Consider the following 20628-nt stretch of genomic DNA (forward strand, 5'->3'; position numbering starts at 1 on the left):
AATGGGATCTGATGCCCTCTTCTGGTGCGTCTAAAAACAGCTACAATGTACTCATATAAATAAATTAAATAAATCTTTTTTTAAAAAAAGGAAAAAAAAAGAATTAAGCTTCTCTCCTGGATCACAACACATGGGTGCTAAAATAATCCTATATCTGAGTGTTAACACATGCCTATATTTATTATTTAAGAGGCTGAGGTAGGATGAACATGAACTTAGGGCCAACCTGTACTACACAGCAAGGTTCTGCCCTCCATTTAAAATAGCTTTTCAAAAGTTCTTAGAAATCTATTATGGTTCTCCATATCGTACTGTAACTTTCAAACCACTAGAGTTGATATTCAAATTATTTCATAGTATGTCTCATTGTTTTCCCTTTGCTGGTAAAGGAGTCTACTTAAATCATTATTCTTGTAGCTATGCCTTTGCCTATGCTGTAATCCCTATTTTTTATTTAAAAATTAGAAACACTTTGAGCCAAAGTTAAAGTTTTCACATAGCATTCCCCTTTCCCCTGTCTAGTGTTTCATGTTCCACCAAACATATATGGGTCACATACTTCTTAGCCCTGAGTAATGTACACAATGAATGCAAAATATAGAAAGCTAAGAAAAAGAATGAGCTCTGAACAAAACTGAGAGATTTCAAAGTATTAACAGTTAGCGCTTATGTATGCTAAGAAATGAGATAAATATTCCATGTATTCAACTAAGCCTCACAATAGTCCTATGAAAGAGTAGCTATCAGACTTCCCATTTTACAGGTTAGGAAGTTCATTCGCAGCTAAGCATTCTTCCTAGAGTTGAAGCGCTACCACAAGAAAGACCTGAGGTCAAATTTCAGGAGTCCAGCTCTGCAATCTACTCCAATCATTCTGTTACATGTTCACTAATTAAATTATAGAGAGGGTGTGGTGAAATAGAAGAACAGAAATTAAGCAATGAATATAGAAAAAGAAAGCTATTATGAATAAAAGGTTGGAAGGGGCACTAAAGTAACAAGGAAAGTGAAGACAATAAAAAGTTGACAAGCCAAGGTAAAAGCAAAAAGTCAATCAACAGGAGCTGGGATGACAAGGAAGGTGCAGGAAGGCTTTGAGGGAAAGATTGCCATGTCAGGCAGAATGTAAAACAGAAATAAGGAACGATGAGTCTTACAAGATAGCAAAAGTGTCATTGTAGGTGCTGGGCCTTGGCACAGGCACTTGCTGGAGTCTCCATATTGGGTTGGGATGAACACACAACAGTGTCTCATTTTCACATAAGCAGAAGTCACATATGTTGGTGTAGTTGTAGGCATTTTTTTCTATACTTAAATCATTTTCTGTATTAGAATTTTCAGAATATGGAGTTATGGTAGATTCCATTTTCAAAACTTGAACCGTGACTGCAGTTGAGCTTGGATGTCTCTCAGCCTGATCTGGAGGTAGACCTGTTATGCATTTTGGAGTAGGAGCTGTAGTCCCTGGGGCTTTAGAATGTGCAAACTCTGGAGAAGCAGTTATAGTTGTTGAGACTCCAAAATGTGTGGCCACTGGATAAAGAACTGTAGTTGTTGGGACTTCACAAAGTGAAGCCTCTGGATAAGAAGCTATAGTTCTTGGGACTTCAGGATGTGCAGTCTTTGGAAAAGAGGCTATAGTTGTCAGGACGTCAGATTGTGCGGTTTCCAAAGCTGATAAATTTGAATGCTGAGTATCAACATAAACTGAAGTTGATGAATAATATTCTACAGATTGGGTTACGGTCTCCATAGGTATCTCTGAAGTCTGAGTTGGAGTCTCCTTCATTCGAGCAGAACGTTTAACCATTGTATTAGGTTGTTGAGTTACAGAAAATTCTGAGTGCAAAAGTGGACTTACGACTTGATGAATTGAAGAAGGAACTGTAGTCTCATTGAAAGTGGTAGAATGATGAGCCTCAGTAGTAGAGCCAGAAGATTCAAAAAGTTCCAGGTTTAAAGGTTGATATGGAACACTGGGTGTTAGGTATTTATCATTACCCTCAATTAGAGATGAAACCACTACCTCTTTATATTCTAGAGTTTGAACTACAACCTCTTTTGGAGACTCAGTATTCTGAGCAAGGGACTCCTGCACAGGTTTAGATTCTGTAGTTTTGAGAAAGAACAGATCTAGAGGTTCAACTACCATTCCCACTGAAGGGTGTGGATGCTGAAAGAAAACCACTTCTGGCTCATGTTCTTTACTTTCCTTTGGATTTGGAGGTTGCTGAGCCCTTCCAGGAGGAGAAGATATGGAGATTTCCTGATCCAAAGGCAGTAATGAAACATTGGGTGGAGTTGGAGAATCGTCTTGACCATCAACTGGAGCTGGAAGCACCCACTGCTTATATTCTACACTTGGAGCTACAACCTTTTTAGGTGACTTCGTAATCTGAATTGGGATCTCCTGCACTGGTTTAGATTCTGTAGTTTTGAGAAAAAACAGATCCAGGGGTTCAACTACCATTCTCATGGGAAGTTCTGCATGATTAAGAAAAATCTTCCCTGACATATGTCTTTTAGTCTCTATAGGAGTTGGAGAATGGTGAGTCCCACCAGGAGAATGAGAAGGTGTGATGAGTTCTTCATCCAAAGATTGTAATGACATAGTGGGTGGTATGGGAGACTTGTCTTGACCCTCAAGTGGAGCTGGAAGAACAGCCTCCTTATATTCTACGGTGTGAGCTGCAACCTCTTTAGGAGATTTTTTAATCTGAGTTGGGTTCCCCTGCACAAGTTTAGATTTTGTAGTTTTGAGAAAAAACAGATCAGGAGGTTCAACTACCAGGCCCATGGGAGGGTCTGCAAAATGAAGATAAATTTTGCCTGGTGTATAATTTTTAGTCTCCTTCGAATTTGGAGGGTGGTCAGTCCAACTTGGAGATTGAGAAAATGTGGTAAGTTCCTGAATCAAAGGCTGTAGAGACATATTGGGTGGTGGAGGAGACTCAGCTTGACCTTTGATTGGGACTTGAAGCACCCCCTTCTCACTTTCTACTGTGTGAGCTACAACTTCTTTAGCTGATTTTGGAATTTGAGTTGGGGTCTCCAGTACAGGTCTATTAAGTATTTTAGTTTTGAGAAAAAAAAGATCTGGAGGTTCAACTAACATTCCCTTGGGAGGTTCTGCATAATGCATGTAAATCTTGCCTAGTGTGTGGCCTGTATTTGCATTTGTACTTGAAGGGTGGGAAATCAAAACATGAGGTTGAGAAGATAAGGTGAGTTCCTGATCCAAGGGCTGTAATGATATATTGGGAGGGGATTGAGATTCATCTTGACCCACAACTGCAGCTGTAAGAACACTCTCCTTATATCTAGTACTTGGAGAAATAATCTCTTTAGGTGATTGGGTACTCTGAGTGGCTGTCCCCTGCACAGGCTTAGATTTTGTAGTTTTGAGAAAAAAAAGATCCGGAGGTTCAACAAACGGTCCTGTGGGAGGTTCTGCATAATGAAGGTAAATCTTTCCGGCTGTATTTGGAGGGTGGGGAATCCAACCATGAGGTTGAGAAGATAGGGTAAGTTCCTGATCCAAAGTCTGTAATGATGCATGGGGCGATGATGGAGACTCATCTTGAACCTCAACTTTGGTGGGAGGGCCAGCCTCCATACCTTCTGGACTTTGAGAAACAATCTCTTGAGGTGACTTGGTCATATATGTTGGAGTTCCCTGCACAGGCTTAGATTTAGTCGTTTTCAGAAAAAACAGATCAGGAGGTTCAACAAATGGTCCATTGGGAGGTTCTGCATAATGAAGGTAAATCTTGCCTGGTGTATTTGGAGAGTGAGGAATCCAACCATGAGGTTGAGAAAATAGGCTGAGTTCCTGATCCAGAGGTTGTAATGACACATTGGGTGGGGAAGGAGACTTATTGTGTTGCTCAACTGGGGCTCTAAGAACACTCTCCTTATGTTTCTGGGTTTGAGAAACAATCTCTTTAGGTAACTTGGCTATTTCTGCAGAGGTCCACTGCACAGGCTTAGATTTTGTAGTTTTGAGAAAAAACAGATCCGGAGGTTCAACAAATGGTCCGGTGGGAGGTTCTGCATAATGAAGGTAAATCTTGCCTGGTGTATTTGGAGGATGGGGAATCCAACCATAAGGTTGAGAGGACATGGTGAGTTCCTGATCCAGAGGCTGTAATGACATATTAGGTGCGGATCTAGACTCATTTTTACCCTCACCATGACCTGGAAGAAGAGCCTGCTTATATTCCGGACTTCTAGAAACCATCTCTCTAGGTGATTTGGCTATCAGTGTTGGGGACCCCTGCACAGGCTTAGATTTTGTAGTTTTGAGAAAAAACAGATCTGGAGGTTCAACAAATGGTCCTGTCGGAGGTTCCGCATAATGAAGGTAAATATTGCTGGGTGTATTGGGAGGGTGGGTAATCCAACCATGAGGTTGAGAAGACAGGATGAGTTCATGATCAAGAGGCTGTAATGACATATTGGGTGGGAATATGGATTCCTCTAGACCATCACCCTGAGCTGGAAGAACAGCCTCCTTATTTTCCAGACTTAGAGAAACCATCTCTTCAGGTGATTTGGCCATCTGTGTTGCGGTCCCTTGCACAGGCTTAGATTTTGTAGTTTTCAGAAAGAACAGATCTGGAGGTTCAACAAAGGGTCCTGTGGGAGGTTCTGCATAATGAAGGTAAATCTTGCCTGGTGAAGTTACAGGGTGGGGAATCCGACCATGAGGTTGAGAAGACAGGCTGAGTTCCTGATCCAGAGGCTGTAATGACATATTGGGTGATGATGTGGACTCATCTAGATCCTCACCTGAAAGAACAGCTTCCTTATATTCCGGAGTTTGAGAAACCATCTCTTTAGGTGATTTGGCCATCTGTGTTGGGGTACCCAGCAAGGGCTTAGATTTTGTAGTCTTTAGAAAAAATAGATCTGGAGGTTCAACAAATGGTCCAGTGGGAGGTTCTGCATAATGAAGGTAAATCTTGTCTGGTGTATTTGGAGGATGGGTAATCCAACCATGGGGTTGAGAAGACAGGGAGAGTTCCTGATCCACAGGCTGTAATGACATATTGGGTGGTGATCTAGACTCATCTTGAGCCTCACCATGGGCTGGAAGAAGACCCTGCTTAGGTGATTTGACCATCTGTGTTATAGTCCCCTGCACAGGCTTAGATTTTGTAGTTTTGAGAAAGAACAGATCTGGAGGTTCAACAAAGGGTCCTGTGGGAGGTTCTGCATAATGAAGGTAAATCTTGCCATGTGTATTTGGAGGGTGGTGAACCCAACCATGAGGTTGAGAAGATAGGGTGAGTTCCTGATCAAGAGGCTGTAATGACATATTGGGGGGGGATATAGACTCCTCTTCATCTTTACCCTGAGCTGGAAGAACAGCCTCCTTATTTTTCAGACTTAGAGAAACCATCTCTTCAGGTGATTTGGCCATCGGTGTTGGGGTCCACTGTGCAGGCTTAGATTTTGTAGTTTTGAGAAAAAACAGATCTGGAGGTTCAACAAATGGTCCCGTGGGAGGTTCTGCATAATGAAGGTAAATCTTGTCTGGTGTATTTGGAGGGTGGGGAATCCAACCATGAGGTTGAGAAGATAGGGTGATATCATGGTCCAGAGACTGTAAGGATATATTTGGTGCGTATCTAGACTCATCTTGACCCTCACCATGAGCTGGAAAAACAGCCTCCTCATATTCGGGACTTTGAGCAACCATCTTTTTAAGTGATTTGTCAATCTGTGTTGGGGTCCACTGAACAGGTTTAGATTTTGTAGTTTTGAGAAAAAACAGATCTGGAGGTTCAACAAATGGTCCTGTGGGAGGTTCAGCATAATGAAGGTAAATCTTGTCTGGTGTATTTGGATGGTGGGGAATCCAACCATGAGGTTGAGAAGACAGGGTGAGTTCCTGATCCAGAGATTGTAATGACATATTAGGTAGGAATACAGACTCCTCTTGACTCTCAACCTGCGCTGGAAGAATAGCCTCCTTATATTCCGGACGTAGAGAAACTATCTCTTCAGGTGATTTCGCCATCTGCGTTTGGGTCAGCTGCAAAGGCTTTGATGTTGTAGTTTTTGTAGAAAACATATTTGGATGTTGAAACAATGGTACAGTAGGATGTTCTACGTAATGAAGGTAAATCTTGCCTGGTGAAGTTACAGGGTGGGGAATCCGACCATACTGTTGAGGAGACAGGGTAATGTCCTGATCCAGAGATTGTAATGACATGTTGGATGAGGATGGAGACTCATCTTGATCTTCACCTGGAGCTGACAGAACAGCTTCCTTATGCTCTAGAGTTTGAGAAAACATCTCTTTAGGTGATTTGGCCATCTGTGTTGGGGAACCCAGCAAGGGCTTAGATTTTGTAGTTTTCAGAAAGAACAGATCGGGAGGTTCAACAAAGGGTCCAGTGGGAGGTTCTGCATAATGAAGGTAAATCTTGTCTGGTGTATTTGGAGGATGGGTAATCCAACCATGAGGTTGAGAAGACAGGGAGAGTTCCTGATCCACAGGCTGTAATGACATATTGGGTGGTGATCTAGACTCATCTTGAGCCTCACCATGGGCTGGAAGAAGACCCTGCTTAGGTGATTTGTCCATCTGTGTTACAGTCCCCTGCACAGGCTTAGATTTTGTAGTTTTGAGAAAAAACAGATCTGGAGGTTCAACAAAGGGTCCTGTGGGAGGATCTGCATAATGAAGGTAAATCTTGCCATGTGTATTTGGAGGATGGGGAAGCCAACCATGAGGTTGAGAAGACATGGTGAGTTCCTGATCAAGAGATTGTAATGACATATTGGGTGAGGATGGAGTCTCATCTTGATCCTCACCTGGAGCTGAAAGAACAGCTTCCTTATATTCTGGAGTTTGAAAAACCATTTCTTTAGGTGATTTGGCTAACTGTGTTGGGGTCCCCTGCACAGGCTTAGACTTTGTAGTTCTGAGAAAAAAGAGATCTGGAGGTTCAACAAATGGTCCTGTGGGAGGTTCTGCATAATGAAGGTAAATCTTGTCTGGTGTATTTGGAGGGTGGGGAACCCAACCATGAGGTTGAGAAGACAGGGTGAGTTCCTGGTCCAGAGGCTGTAAGGATATAATGGGGGGGTTTCTAAGCTCATCTTGACCATCTCCATGACGTGGAATATCAGCCTCCTCATTTTCGGGACTTTGAGAAACCATCTCTTCACGTGATTTGTCAATCTGTGTTGGGGTCCACTGCACAGGCTTAGATTTTGTAGTTCTGAGAAAAAACAAATCTGGAGGTTCAACAAAGGGTCCTGTGGGAGGTTCTGCATAATGAAGGTAAATCTTGCCATGTGTATTTGGATGGTGGGTAATCCAACCATGAGGGTGAGAAGACAGGGTGAGGTCCTGATCCAGAGGCTGTAATGACATATGTGGTGGGGCTCTAGATTCCTCTTGATCCTCAGCCTGAGCTGGAAGAACAGACTCTTCATATTCAGGACTTTGAGTAAACACCTCTTTAGGTGATTTGTCAATCTGCCTTGGGGACCCATGCACAGGCTTAGATTTTGTAGTTTTCAGAAAGAACAGATCTGGAGGTTCAACAAAGGGTCCTGTGGGAGGTTCTGCATAATGAAGGTAAATCTTGTCTGGTGTATTTGGATGGTGGGTAATCCAACCATGAGGGTGAGAAGACAGGGTGAGGTCCTGATCCAAAGGCTGTAATGACATATGTGGTGGGGCTCTAGATTCCTCTTGATCCTCAGCCTGAGCTGGAAGAACAGACTCTTCATATTCAGGACTTTGAGTAAACACCTCTTTAGGTGATTTGTCAATCTGCCTTGGGGACCCCTGCAGAGGCTTAGATTTTGTAGTTTTCAGAAAGAACAGATCTGGAGGTTCAACAAAGGGTCCTGTGGGAGGTTCTGCATAATGAAGGTAAATCTTGTCTGGTGTATTTGGATGGTGGGGAATCCAACCATGAGGGTGAGAAGACAGGGTGAGGTCCTGATCCAGAGGCTGTAATGACATATGTGGTGGGGCTCTAGATTCCTCTTGATCCTCAGCCTGAGCTGGAAGAACAGACTCCTCATATTCAGGACTTTGAGTAAACACCTCTTTAGGTGATTTGTCAATCTGTCTTGGGGACCCCTGCACAGGCTTAGATTTTGTAGTTTTCAGAAAGAACAGATCTGGAGGTTCAACAAATGGTCCAGTGGGAGGTTCTGCATAATGAAGGTAAATCTTGTCTGGTGTATTTGGATGGTGGGGAATCCAACCATGAGGGTGAGAAGACAGGGTGAGGTCTTGATCCAGAGGCTGTAATGACATATGTGGTGGGGCTCTAGATTCCTCTTGACCCTCAGCCTGAGCTGGAAGAACAGACTCCTCATATTCAGGACTTTGAGTAAACATCTCTTTATGTGATTTGTCAATCTGCCTTGGGGACCCATGCACAGGCTTAGATTTTGTGGTTTTCAGAAAGAACAGATCTGGAGGTTCAACAAATGGTCCTGTGGGAGGTTCTGCATAATGAAGGTAAATCTTGCCATGTGTATTTGGATGGTGGGTAATCCAACCATGAGGGTGAGAAGACAGGGTGAGGTCTTGATCCAGAGGCTGTAATGACATATGTGGGGGGGCTCTAGATTCCTCTTGACCCTCAGCCTGAGCTGGAAGAACAGACTCTTCATATTCAGGACTTTGAGTAAACACCTCTTTAGGTGATTTGTCAATCTGCCTTGGGGACACCTGCACAGGCTTAGATTTTGTAGTTTTCAGAAAGAACAGATCTGGAGGTTCAACAAAGGGTCCTGTGGGAGGTTCTGCATAATGAAGGTAAATCTTGTCTGGTGTATTTGGATGGTGGGGAATCCAACCATGAGGGTGAGAAGACGGGGTGAGGTCCTGGTCCAGAGGCTGTAATGACATATGTGGTGGGGATATAGACTCCTCTTGACCCTTACCCTGTGCTGGGAAAACAGTCTCCTTATTTTCCGGACTTAGAGAAACCATCTCTTCAGGTGATTTGGCCATCTGTGTTGGGGTCCACTGTGCAGGCTTAGATTTTGTAGTTCTGAGAAAAAACAAATCTGGAGGTTCAACAAAGGGTCCTGTGGGAGGTTCTGCATAATGAAGGTAAATCTTGTCTGGTGTATTTGGATGGTGGGTAATCCAACCATGAGGGTGAGAAGACAGGGTGAGGTCTTGATCCAGAGGCTGTAATGACATATGTGGTGGGGCTCTAGATTCCTCTTGACCCTCAGCCTGAGCTGGAAGAACAGACTCTTCATATTCAGGACTTTGAGTAAACATCTCTTTAGGTGATTTGTCAACCTGCCTTGGGGACCCCTGCACAGGCTTAGATTTTGTAGTTTTCAGAAAGAACAGATCTGGAGGTTCAACAAATGGTCCCGTGGGAGGTTCTGCATAATGAAGGTAAATCTTGCCTGGTGTATTTGGATGGTGGGGAATCCAACCATGAGGGTGAGAAGACAGGGTGAGTTTTTGATCCAGAAGTTGTAATGACATGTGTGGTGGGGCTCTAGATTCCTCTTGACCCTCAGCCTGAGCTGGAAGAACAGACTCCTCTGATTCAGGACTTTGAGAAAACACCTCTTTAGGTGATTTGTCAATCTGGCTTGGTGACCCCTGCACAGGTTTAGATTTTGTAGTTTTCAGAAAGAACAGATCTGGAGGTTCAACAAATGGTCCTGTGGGAGGTTCTGCATAATGAAGGTAAATCTTGCCATGTGTATTTGGAGGGTGGGGAATCCAACCATGAGGTTGAGAAGACAGGGAGAGTTCCTGATCCAGAGGGTGTAATGACATATTGGGTGAGGATGGAGACTCATCTCGATTCTCACCTGGAGCTGAAAGATCAGCTTCCTTATATTCTGGAGTTTGAGAAACCATCTCTTTAGGTGATTTGGCCATTTGTGTTGGGGTCCCCTGCAGAGGCTTAGATTTTGTAGTTTTCAGAAAGAACAGATCGGGAGGTTCAACAAATGGTCCTGTGGGAGGTTCTGCATAATGAAGGTAAATCTTGTCTGGTGCATTCGGAGAGTGGGGAATCCAACCATGAGGTTGAGAAGATATGGCGAGTTCCTGATCCAGAGATTGTAATGACATATTGGGTGGGGATGGGGACTCATCTTGATCCTCACCTGGACCTGAAAGAACAGCTTCCTTATATTCTGGAGTTTGAGAAACCCTATCTTCAGGTGATTTGTCAGTCTTTGTTGCGGTCCCCTGCACAGGCTTAGATTTTGTAGTTTTCAGAAAGAACAGATCTGGGGGTTCAACAAAGGGTCCTGTGGGAGGTTCTGCATAATGAAGGTAAATCTTGTCTGGTGTATTTGGATGGTGGGGAATCCAACCATGAGGGTGAGAAGACAGGGAGAGTTCCTGATCCAGAGGCTGTAATGAAAAATGTGGGGGGGCTCTAGATTCCTCTTGACCCTCAGCATGAGCTGGAAGAACAGACTCCTCATATTCAGGACTTTGAGTAAACATCTCTTTAGGTGATTTGTCAATCTGCCTTGGGGACCCCTGCATAGGCTTAGATTTTGTAGTTTTCAGAAAGAACAGATCTGGAGGTTCAACAAAGGGTCCTGTGGGAGGTTCTGCATAATGAAGGTAAATTTTGCCATGTGTATTTGGAGGGTGGGGAATCCAACCATGAGGTTGAGAAGACATGGTGATTTCCTGATCCAGGGATTGTAATGATATATTGGGTGGGGATGGAGACTCATCTTGACCCTTACCCTGTGCTGGAAAAACAGTCTCCTTATTTTTCGGACTTAGAGAAACCATCTCTTCAGGTGATTTGGCCATTTGTGTTGGTGTCCCCTGCACAGGCTTAGATTTTGGAGTTCTGAGAAAAAACAAATCTGGAGGTTCAACAAATGGTCCCGTGGGAGGTTCAGCATAATGAAGGTAAATTTTGCCTGGTGTATTTGGATGGTGGGGAACCCAACCATGAGGTTGAGAAGATAGGGTGAGTTCCTGGTCCAGAGGCTGTAAAGGCATATTGGGTGGTGATCCAGACTCATCTTGACCCTCACCATGAGCTGGAAAAACAGCCTCCTCATATTCGGGACTATGAGGAACCATCTCTTTAAGTAATTTGTCAATCCGTCTTGGGGTCCACTCCGCAGGTTTAGATTTTGTAGTAGTTTTGACCAAAATCAGATCTGTAGGTTTAACAAAGGGTCCTGGTGGAGGTTCTATAGAATGAAGGTAAATCTTGCCTGGTGTCTTTGGAGGGTGGGGAACCCCACTATGAGGTTGAGAAGACATGGTGACTTCCTGATCCAGAGATTTTAGTGACATATTGGGTGGGGATGGAGACTCATCTTGATCCTCACCTGGACCTGAAAGAACAGCTTCCTTATATTCTGGAGTTTGAGAAACCATCTCTTTAGGTGATTTGGCTATCTCTTTTGGGGACCCCTGCACAGGCTTAGATTTTGTAGTTCTGAGAAAAAACAAATCTGGAGGTTCAACAAATGGTCCCGTGGGAGGTTCTGCATAATGAAGGTAAATTTTGCCTGGTGTATTTGGATGGTGGGGAACCCAACCATGAGGTTGAGAAGATAGGGTGAGTTCCTGGTCCAGAGGCTGTAAAGGCATATTGGGTGGTGATCCAGACTCATCTTGACCCTCACCATGAGCTGGAAAAACAGCCTCCTCATATTCGGGACTATGAGGAACCATCTCTTTAAGTAATTTGTCAATCCGTCTTGGGGTCCACTCCGCAGGTTTAGATTTTGTAGTAGTTTTGACCAAAATCAGATCTGTAGGTTTAACAAAGGGTCCTGGTGGAGGTTCTATAGAATGAAGGTAAATCTTGCCTGGTGTCTTTGGAGGGTGGGGAACCCCACTATGAGGTTGAGAAGACATGGCGACTTCCTGATCCAGAGATTTTAGTGACGTATTGGGTGGGGATGGAGACTCATCTTGATCCTCACCTGGACCTGAAAGAACAGCTTCCTTATATTCTGGAGTTTGAGAAACCATCTCTTTAGGTGATTTGGCCATCTCTGTTGTGGTCCCCTGCACAGGCTTAGATTTTGTAGTTCTGAGAAAAAACAAATCTGGAGGTTCAACAAAGGGTCCCGTGGGAGGTTCTGCATAATGAAGGTAAATCTTGTCTGGTGTTTTTGGGGGGTGGGGAATCCAACCATGAGGTTGAGAAGACATGAAGAGTTCGTGATCCAGGGATTGTAATGACATATTGGGTGAGGATGGAGACTCACCTTTACCCTCACCCTGTGCTGGAAAAACAGCCTCCTTATTTTCCGGATCTAGAGAAACCATCTCTTCAGGTGATTTGACCATCCGTGTTGCAGTCCCCTGCACAGGCTTAGATTTTGTAGTTCTGAGAAAAAACAAATCTGGAGGTTCAACAAAGGGTCCCGTGGGAGGTTCTGCATAATGAAGGTAAATCTTGCCATGTGTATTTGGAGGGTGGGGAACCCAACCATGAGGTTGAGAAGACAGGGTGAGTTCCTGTTCCAGAGATTGCAATGACATATTGGGTGGGGATCTAGACTCCTCTTGGCCCTCACCATGAACTGGCAAAACAGCCTCCTCATATTTGGGACTTTGAGAAACCATCTCTTTACGTGATTTGTCAGTCCGTGTTAGGGTCCACTCCACAGGTTTAGATTTTGTAGTTTTGAGAAAAAACAGATCTGGAGGTTCAACAAATGGTCCTGTGGGAGGTTCAGCATAATGAAGGTAAATCTTGCCATGTGTATTTGGAGGGTGGGGAACCCAACCATGAGGTTGAGAAGACAGGGTGAGTTCCTGTTCCAGAGATTGCAATGACATATTGGGTGGGGATCTAGACTCCTCTTGGCCCTCACCATGAACTGGCAAAACAGCCTCCTCATATTTGGGACTTTGAGAAACCATCTCTTTACGTGATTTGTCAGTCCGTGTTAGGGTCCACTCCACAGGTTTAGATTTTGTAGTTTTGAGAAAAAACAGATCTGGAGGTTCAACAAATGGTCCTGTGGGAGGTTCAGCATAATGAAGGTAAATCTTGCCATGTGTATTTGGAGGATGGGGAATCCAACCATGAGGTTGAGAAGACAGGGTGAGTTCCTGATCCAGAGATTGTAATGACATATTGGGTGGGGATGGAGACTCATCTTGATCCTCACCTGGACCTGAAAGAACAGCCTCCTTATTTTCCGGAGCTCGAGAAACCATCTCTTTAGGTGATGCGGCCATCTGTGTTGCAGTCCCCTGCACAGGCCTAGATTTTGTAGTTTTGAGAAAAAATAGATCCGGAGGTTCAACAAATGGTCCCGTGGGAGGTTCAGCATAATGAAGGTAAATCTTTTCTGGTGTATTTGGAATGTGGGGTACCCAACCATGAGGTTGAGAAGATAGGGTGAGTTCCTGGTCCAGAGGCTGTAATGACATATTTGGTGGGGGTTGAGACTCATCTTGACTCTCAACTAGAGCTGGTAGCATGCTCTTCTTATTTTGTGTGTTTTGAGCTGTAACCTGTTTCAGTGATTTTGTCATCTGATTTGTGTTCTCACTTTCTGTTGTAGCTTCTGTAGTCTTGAGAAGAAACAGGCCATGATGTTTAAGTTCTATTTCCATGTTGGGTTCTGCATAATCAAGTAAAATCTTTCCAGTTGTATGTCCTTTACTTTCTTTTAGGTTTGCATGCTGTTGAGTCCAGCCAGGAGACTGTGAATGTATTGTTAATTTCTCATCCAAAGATTGTAATGCCATACTGTGAGGTGTTGGAAATGCAGTTTCTTTTAGTATTGGCATTGGAATTGTCACCTCTTCACTTTCTTGAGCTAGAGGTACAACTTTTTTGCCTGGTTCTGTAATTTGTGTTGTCTTCTTCTGAATGCTTTGTGAACGTTCCTCCTCAATAGTAGGTTGATGCTGAACAGTATGTTCTAAATGGAAAGGTTGATTGGTGACCTCAGTTAGATTTAAATGCTTATGATGATCATGATCTGGATATATTCCTTGACGGTCCTTTGGCGGTAGAACCATAGTCTCATCTGGAGTTGTCAGTTGGTGAGCCTCTCCAAGGAGCTCTGAACTTAGAGTGAGTTCCTGGTCCAAGGAATTCAATGAGACAATGGATGAAAGTGGATACTTGGCTTGATCCTGAACAGGTGCTGGAACTGCCACTTCTTGATATTCTGGGACTGGAGTTACAACCTGTTTAGGTGGTTCTGAAATCTGAGTTACGGTCTCTTGCATACTGTATAAAAGTTCTCCCTCAGCAGTAGGTTGTAGACTGGAACTTATGGTAAGTTCCAGATCCAAAGGTTGAACTGTGGCTTCAGCTGGGTTTGGATGCTGAATGTGAACATATTGTGGATTTATCGCCAGAGAGTTCTTAGAAATTGTAGAATGGTAAGCCTCTTTTGTAGGCTCTGAAGTTACCGTGAGTTCTAGATCTAACGGCTGCAATGATTTTTGATACTCAGCTTGATACTGACTTGGTGTTGGAACTGTTACTGCCTGATATACAGGGACTGGAGCTACAACCTCTTTATGAGGTTCTTTATTTTGAGTTGTGCTCTCCTGCACAGTTTGAGAAAGTTCTCCTTCAGGAGTAGGTTGTGGAGTTATGGTAAGTTCCAGATCCAGAGGTTGAACTATGCCTTCAGTTGGCTTTAGGTGCTGAACAGAAACTTGTTGTGGAAGTGTCACATCAGTGTACATTGGAGGAAAAACAGTAGTCTTTTGAGTTATAAAATGTTCAGTAGGCTCTGGAGTTATGGTGAGTCCCAGGTCTAAGGACTGAAACGAGACAGTGGGTGAAGGTGGATACTCAGCTTGATCCTGACTTGTTGTTTGAACTGTCACCTCCTCATAGATTGGGACTGGACCTACAACCACTGTAGGTGGTTCTATGATCTGAGTTGTGCTGTCTTGTAGAGTTTGAGGAAGTTCTCCCTCAGCAGTAGGTTGTGGAGTCATGGTAAGTTCCAGATCCAAAGGTTGAACTGTCACTTCAGTTGGGTTTGGATGCTGAGTTTGTTCTGAATGTATCACCAGAGGGTGCTTTGTAGGATGAACTGTTATAGTCTGCTGTGGAACTGTAGGATGATGAGGCTCTCTGATAGCCTCTGAAGTTATGGTGAGTTCCTGGTCTAATGGCTGAAATGAGACAGTAGATGAGGTTGTATACTCAGCTTGATCCTGACTCACCTCCTGATAGACTGGGACTAGAGCTACAACCTTTATAGGTGGTTCTATGATTATCTGAGATGTGCTGTCTTGTAGAGTTTGAGGAAGTTCTCCCTCAGTAGTAGGTTGTGGAGTTATGGTAAGATCAGGATCCAAAGGCTGAACTGTCGCTTCAGTTAGGTTTGGATGCTGAGTGTGAACTTGTTCTGAATGTATCACCAGAGGGTGCTCTGGAGGATTAACTATTGTAGTCTGCTGTAGAACTGAAGGATGGTAAGACTCTCTGGTAGCCTCTGGACTTATGGTGAGTTCCAGGTCTAAGGACTGAAATGAGACAGTGGGTGAAGGTGGATACTCAGCTTGATCCTGACTTGTTGTTTGAACTGTCACCTCCTCATAGATTGGGACTGGACCTACAACCACTGTAGGTGGTTCTATGATCTGAGTTGTGCTGTCTTGTAGAGTTTGAGGAAGTTCTCCCTCAGCAGTAGGTTGTGGAGTTATGGTAAGTTCCAGATCCAAAGGTTGAATTATGGCTTCAGTTGGGTTTGGATGCTGAGTGTAAACTTGTTCTGAATGTATCACCAAAGGGTGCTCTGGAGGATGAACTATTATAGTCTGCTGTGGAACTGTAGGATGAGGAGGCTCTCTGATAGCCTCTGAAGTTATGGTGAGTTCCTGGTCTAATGGCTGGAATGAGACAGTGGGTAAAGTTGAATACTCAGCTTGATCCTGAATTGGTATTGGAATTGTCCCCTCATGATGTTCTGGAGCTTGAGCTATAACCTCTTTAGGTGGCCCTATCATCTGAGTTGTGGTATCCTGGAAAGTTTGAGCAAAGTTCTCCTTAGGAGTAGGTTGCAGATTTATAGCAAATTCCAGATCCAAAGGTTGAACTGTGGTTGTTTCTGAGTTTGGATGCTGAGTCTCAACATGCTGTGAATGTGAGATTTTCACTTGAGAATAAGTCTGTGGATTTACAGTTCTCTTTGGTAGTATATGCTTAACCTCTGGAATAATTCCTGAAGTTAAAGTGACTTCCAGGTCCAAAGGCTGGAATGAACCATTAGATGATATTGTATACTCACCTTGATCCTCTTGGATCTGTCTTGGAACTGTCATTTTGTGCGCTGGAATGTGAGTTACCATATTTTTCAGTGGTTTTGAAGGGTGGTGTGGAATCATGTTATTGGTTGGAGAAAGTTTTTCCTTCCTAGGAGGTTTTAAGGCCTGAGCTGCAGAGGGCTTTAGCACTGGAAATGATTTTGGATTCTCGTGGAGGCTTTTAGGACTAGATTGGGTAATTTGCTGATATAGAGAAGGTTCTAATCCCATAGTGTAATCTGGAGGTAGTTCTGAGGTTTTCAGATGAGTGGAAGAAAGATCCACCTGTTTAGAGTTGTATGTTGTCTCAGACATGGTCTCTTGGAATGCTGAAGATTTGGTGTTGGAAACATATGGAGGTTTTGAAAGGGTGCTGGTCTTGATATGTGAAAATTCACCTTGCCCAGTGGAATCTATGGGTTGAAGTAGGTCTTCCTGTGGGAACAGAATAGATCCATCCTCCAGAGAGGGCTCTGGAGTTATGGTAAGTGCTAGGTCCTCATGTTTAATGGTTGTTTTATATGATTTTGATTGTGTACTTCTGAATATTGTTTGTAGATCTACAGGTGAAAGAAACATGTCTGTCACTGAATGCCATGCTGAGTTCTCCTGCTGACTTGGAGAAGGTTCCACAGAAAACTCTTCAAGATGGCCTGGCACCCCTAGACCAACTGGAGAATGCTGATCCTTTTCTGGGAAGGTTGAATACTGAGTTAGGATATTCTGTAATGCTGGAGAATGAACTTGACCATGACCTAGGGGTGGACCTGTCACCTCGTGGTGACCCGGAGGTTGTGCTACCTCTTCTGTATGCATCCCTACACTATGTTCTGGAGTCTCCTGCTGGGTTGGAAAGGGTTCTCCTCCCTCAGAGATCTGTGATATTCCAGTAGTGTATTCTTGCTGGCTTAAACGATCATACAGTATAGGTTCTAGGGATTGAGATAGAACACCTTGTTGATCTGATAGGAATTCAACCTCTTCAGGAGCTGCTGCAGCATCATAATAGACAGGAGAAGTTCCCATCTCCATGGGTTTTTCTGTTATGGTAATATCCAGATCTAAAGGTTGATCAGTCACATTTGACAAGATAGAATGTTGAGCCTGATAGTGATTTGAGGGCAAAACTGTTACTTCATCATTCTCTGGAAATTGAGCTAGTTGCTCCTGTTCAGTTGCAGAAGTTTTAAACTCTTCATCATACTCTGTTGCTTGAGCTGGTACCTCCAGCTGGCTTTCAAATTGACTCTCCCCAGGAGTCTCAGGAGCCTGCACTGGAGGTTCCTCCTCATTGACAAAGGGTTCCACATCATTAGAATACTCTAAAGCATGCACTGGGAATTCCTGTGGTGCTAGAAAAGATTCAGTCTCCTTGACAGGCTCTGAAGTTACAGTAAGGGCCACATCCACGGGTCTAACTGTAACATTTGGCAACTGATATCCATAATCTTCATTTTGAGTTGGCTGAATTTCATGAATTGGTAGAGTTTCAATTACAGTCTCAATAGAGGACCCTGGAGCTCCAAATAGAATCTCTTGCTCTACTAGAGGGAGCACTGTAGGCTGAACTGAGGCTTCTGGCTGGTTTTCAGAACCTGATCCAACCTCCTCAGAAGACTCAAAGAGTTGAACTGGTTGCTCTAGTTCACTGAGAGAAGATTCATCCTCCAAAACAGGGCCTAAATGTTGAGATAGATCTTCCTGCAGGGTTGGTAAGGGCCCTATCTCCTCTGAATCCTCCTGAGGATGAACTGAAGATTCCAGATCAATTCCAGAAGATTCACCTTCCTCAGGAGTCTCAGAAGTTTCTGCTGGCTGCTGTTGCTGGCTAGGAAAAAGTTTGGCTTCAACAAAAGGACCTGGAGTCTGAGTTGGAGTTTCCTCCTCATATAGAGATGACTCAACCTTTATAGGCTCAGAAGTTATTTTAAGTTTTATATCTACAGGCTTACCTGTAATAGTGGGCAAAGTATAATGGTGTTGATAGTGAGCTGGGTCTTCTTTTTGAATTAAAGGTTCATCTTCCTCAGGGGACTGTGGGAAATAATCTGGAGCTTCCTGCTGGGAGTTCTCTGGATTTCGAGTTTGTGTCTCCATCTGATAGAGTTCAACCTGCTCGAAGTGCTCAGGAGCTTCCTCTGCATTCTCCTGGGACTGCAGAGGAAGGTTATAAGAATGAGGTTCATTTATATTCAGATCTTCATAATAATCATCCCTGATTTGGTTCTGAAATTGAGGTTTTCCAACAACCACTTTAGCAAGTTTCTTGTGCTGAGCTAGATCTTTCAACTCCTTGGGTGAAACAATGAATGTTGTTGCTTTTGAACTCTGGCTGTCTAGCGGTGGAACAGGTATTTCATACAACTGATGATCTGCAGCCCCGACTAGACTGGTAGTACTTTTGAATTCTGAAGGCAGAGTGAGAGCCTGATTTTGATCCCCATTTAGCATTAAATTATCCTCTGGCTGTTCCCCCGTTGGTATCAGCTTGTTGGTCAGATCCTTATGGGGAACAATGAGCTCTTCAGATTCTGGTTTCAGCTCCTGAAAAGTACTGGGGTCCTGGAACGGAAGTAAACTGTCAGTCAACTCTTCAAGTGGGGATAATACCTCTGAGGAAACGGAGGACCCCAGGTAATCAACGCCCCCTGCATCTGTCTTGGATATTCGAGTATGTGCAGCTTTACGTGAATGATCAGAAGGGTGCCAAGACCAGAGCTTGGTTGGCACCCAGGGCTCTGAAGTCAACTGGACTGGATTTCCAGTGAACTCTGGAATGGGACTAGCTGGGGCCAACAGCCACAAAAGTTGCCACGTGAAAAGAAGCCTTCGTGCGCCAAAGTGGAGTGGAGACATGACATGCAGTAAGGACTGATCCACAGTGCTGTCCCACACTGGTGGGAAACTGAATGAAAGCCCCCGGAACCTTGGCAACCAGCTTGCCTGGCCCCGCCCTTTATTTATGACAATTGACCTTTGTTACAAAACCATCACTAGGCAGGGTTCCAGTTGGATTCTTCTTGTTCTCTTGCCTGTAATCTTTTCTCCTGGGCCTTTTGGACTATCTTGTAGAAAATTCCAACAGTCAAATTTAAAAGTTATCTTGGATTTGTATCCTGCTTCTTGCTTCTAGAGCATCTTCCTGTGTCCAGAGTAGACTGTTCAATGAAATAAGCACCAAATATCTGTTGTTAGGACTTTAAAAATAATGTTTAATTACAATAAAGTTATACTCTTCATTATTATTGTATGGTGAATAGGGCATATGCTCCAACATGCACGCAGAACTCCAAGAACAGTTTATGGAGTTTGTTCTCTCTTTCCACCTTTAAAAGGCTTCTAAGGATGGAACTCTGGTCATCAGGCTTGCATTATGAGGTGGCAAGTACCTTTATCTGTTGAGCTTCCAGCAGGCTGTGAATATGAGCTTAATCATACATTACTATCTTCAAGTTTTTAACCTCTCATAGACCTTTTTAATGTAGACCTTCTGTAATGTGCTTAACCTTTACGGGTTTGTCCTAAATTTTGATGTACATTTTGGAACACTGACTACTTTAGAACAAAGCTACCATATCCAATCCTTTCTCATCTGAAAGCATTCTTTAACTATTTTTACCAAAATGTATTTTATATCTATGCCTTTTTTTGTGTGTCTCTTTTCTCAATTGATTACTTTCTTATACTTTCTTTACAAATCTAAAATCATTTTTTGTCACACCTCATACTGTCATGTGGATATGTAGGATGCTTATAAACTGCAACAGTGCTCTGAGCTACATAGCTATGTACCTATGTGCCAAAATTAAGCATAAGCCCACCTCACACCTCATACACAAACAGAGGACATGGGCCACACAGCAAAGATAAAGCTAATAGACTCAGTGAGATTCTGTTGTCAAATACAGATGAGAAAAAAATTGCTAAGGAACTTGGTGTTCATGTTATCTGAGAAGAGAATAGCTAACTATTACTTGCGCCTTTGTTGGGAGAGGGAACTATGGCATCCACAACCCTGAAGAGTCCCAGCGTCCTTTTTGCTCTATGTTGGTAGTAGCCTAGAGATTATACTATGCCACTGCCTTTCTTTAATCTAGGAAAGTGGAATGACATATTCTTTATGAAAAGACTGGCTGTTAGACTTCACTCAAATGCTTCTTCTGATGTTTGCTGCCATCTCAATGTGCACAGAAGTTCACTCCACCCAGATGAAAGGAAATCAGACAGTTACTCCCTAGAATAACATCTATCCTTTCTGAGTCTTTATGGCTTCAAGAATATCACAAAAAGAAGCCAGTTAAAAAAGATAAATGGTCTCTTCATGTAAACAAAAAAGACACTTACTTTAAATATAAAGGTAAGTTCTATATCTAAATATACCG

The 20628-nt window shown here is 43.4% G+C and overlaps 1 protein-coding gene across 4 annotated transcripts in view; it reads right to left on the bottom strand.

Annotated features, from left to right (window-relative positions):
* The window catches only part of Prp2l1 (proline rich protein 2-like 1), a 78303-nt gene that overhangs the window by 52922 nt on the left and 4753 nt on the right, over positions 1-20628 (bottom strand). For 3 of the 4 annotated variants that reach the window (XR_005490780.2, XM_063268752.1, XM_063268753.1), the window contains exon 1: positions 1158-19401. Coding sequence is in view for 3 of the 4 variants with exons in the window: in XM_063268752.1 (XP_063124822.1) it covers positions 1158-19102 (17945 nt within the window). In the remaining variant the exon portion in view is untranslated. Of the gene's footprint in view, positions 1-1157; positions 19405-20628 lie in introns of those variants that run through there. The other variant, NM_001419907.1, reaches the window with a different exon arrangement.

This window comes from Rattus norvegicus, chromosome 10, assembly GCF_036323735.1.
Source record: "Rattus norvegicus strain BN/NHsdMcwi chromosome 10, GRCr8, whole genome shotgun sequence".
Taxonomy (NCBI): Eukaryota; Metazoa; Chordata; class Mammalia; order Rodentia; family Muridae; genus Rattus; species Rattus norvegicus.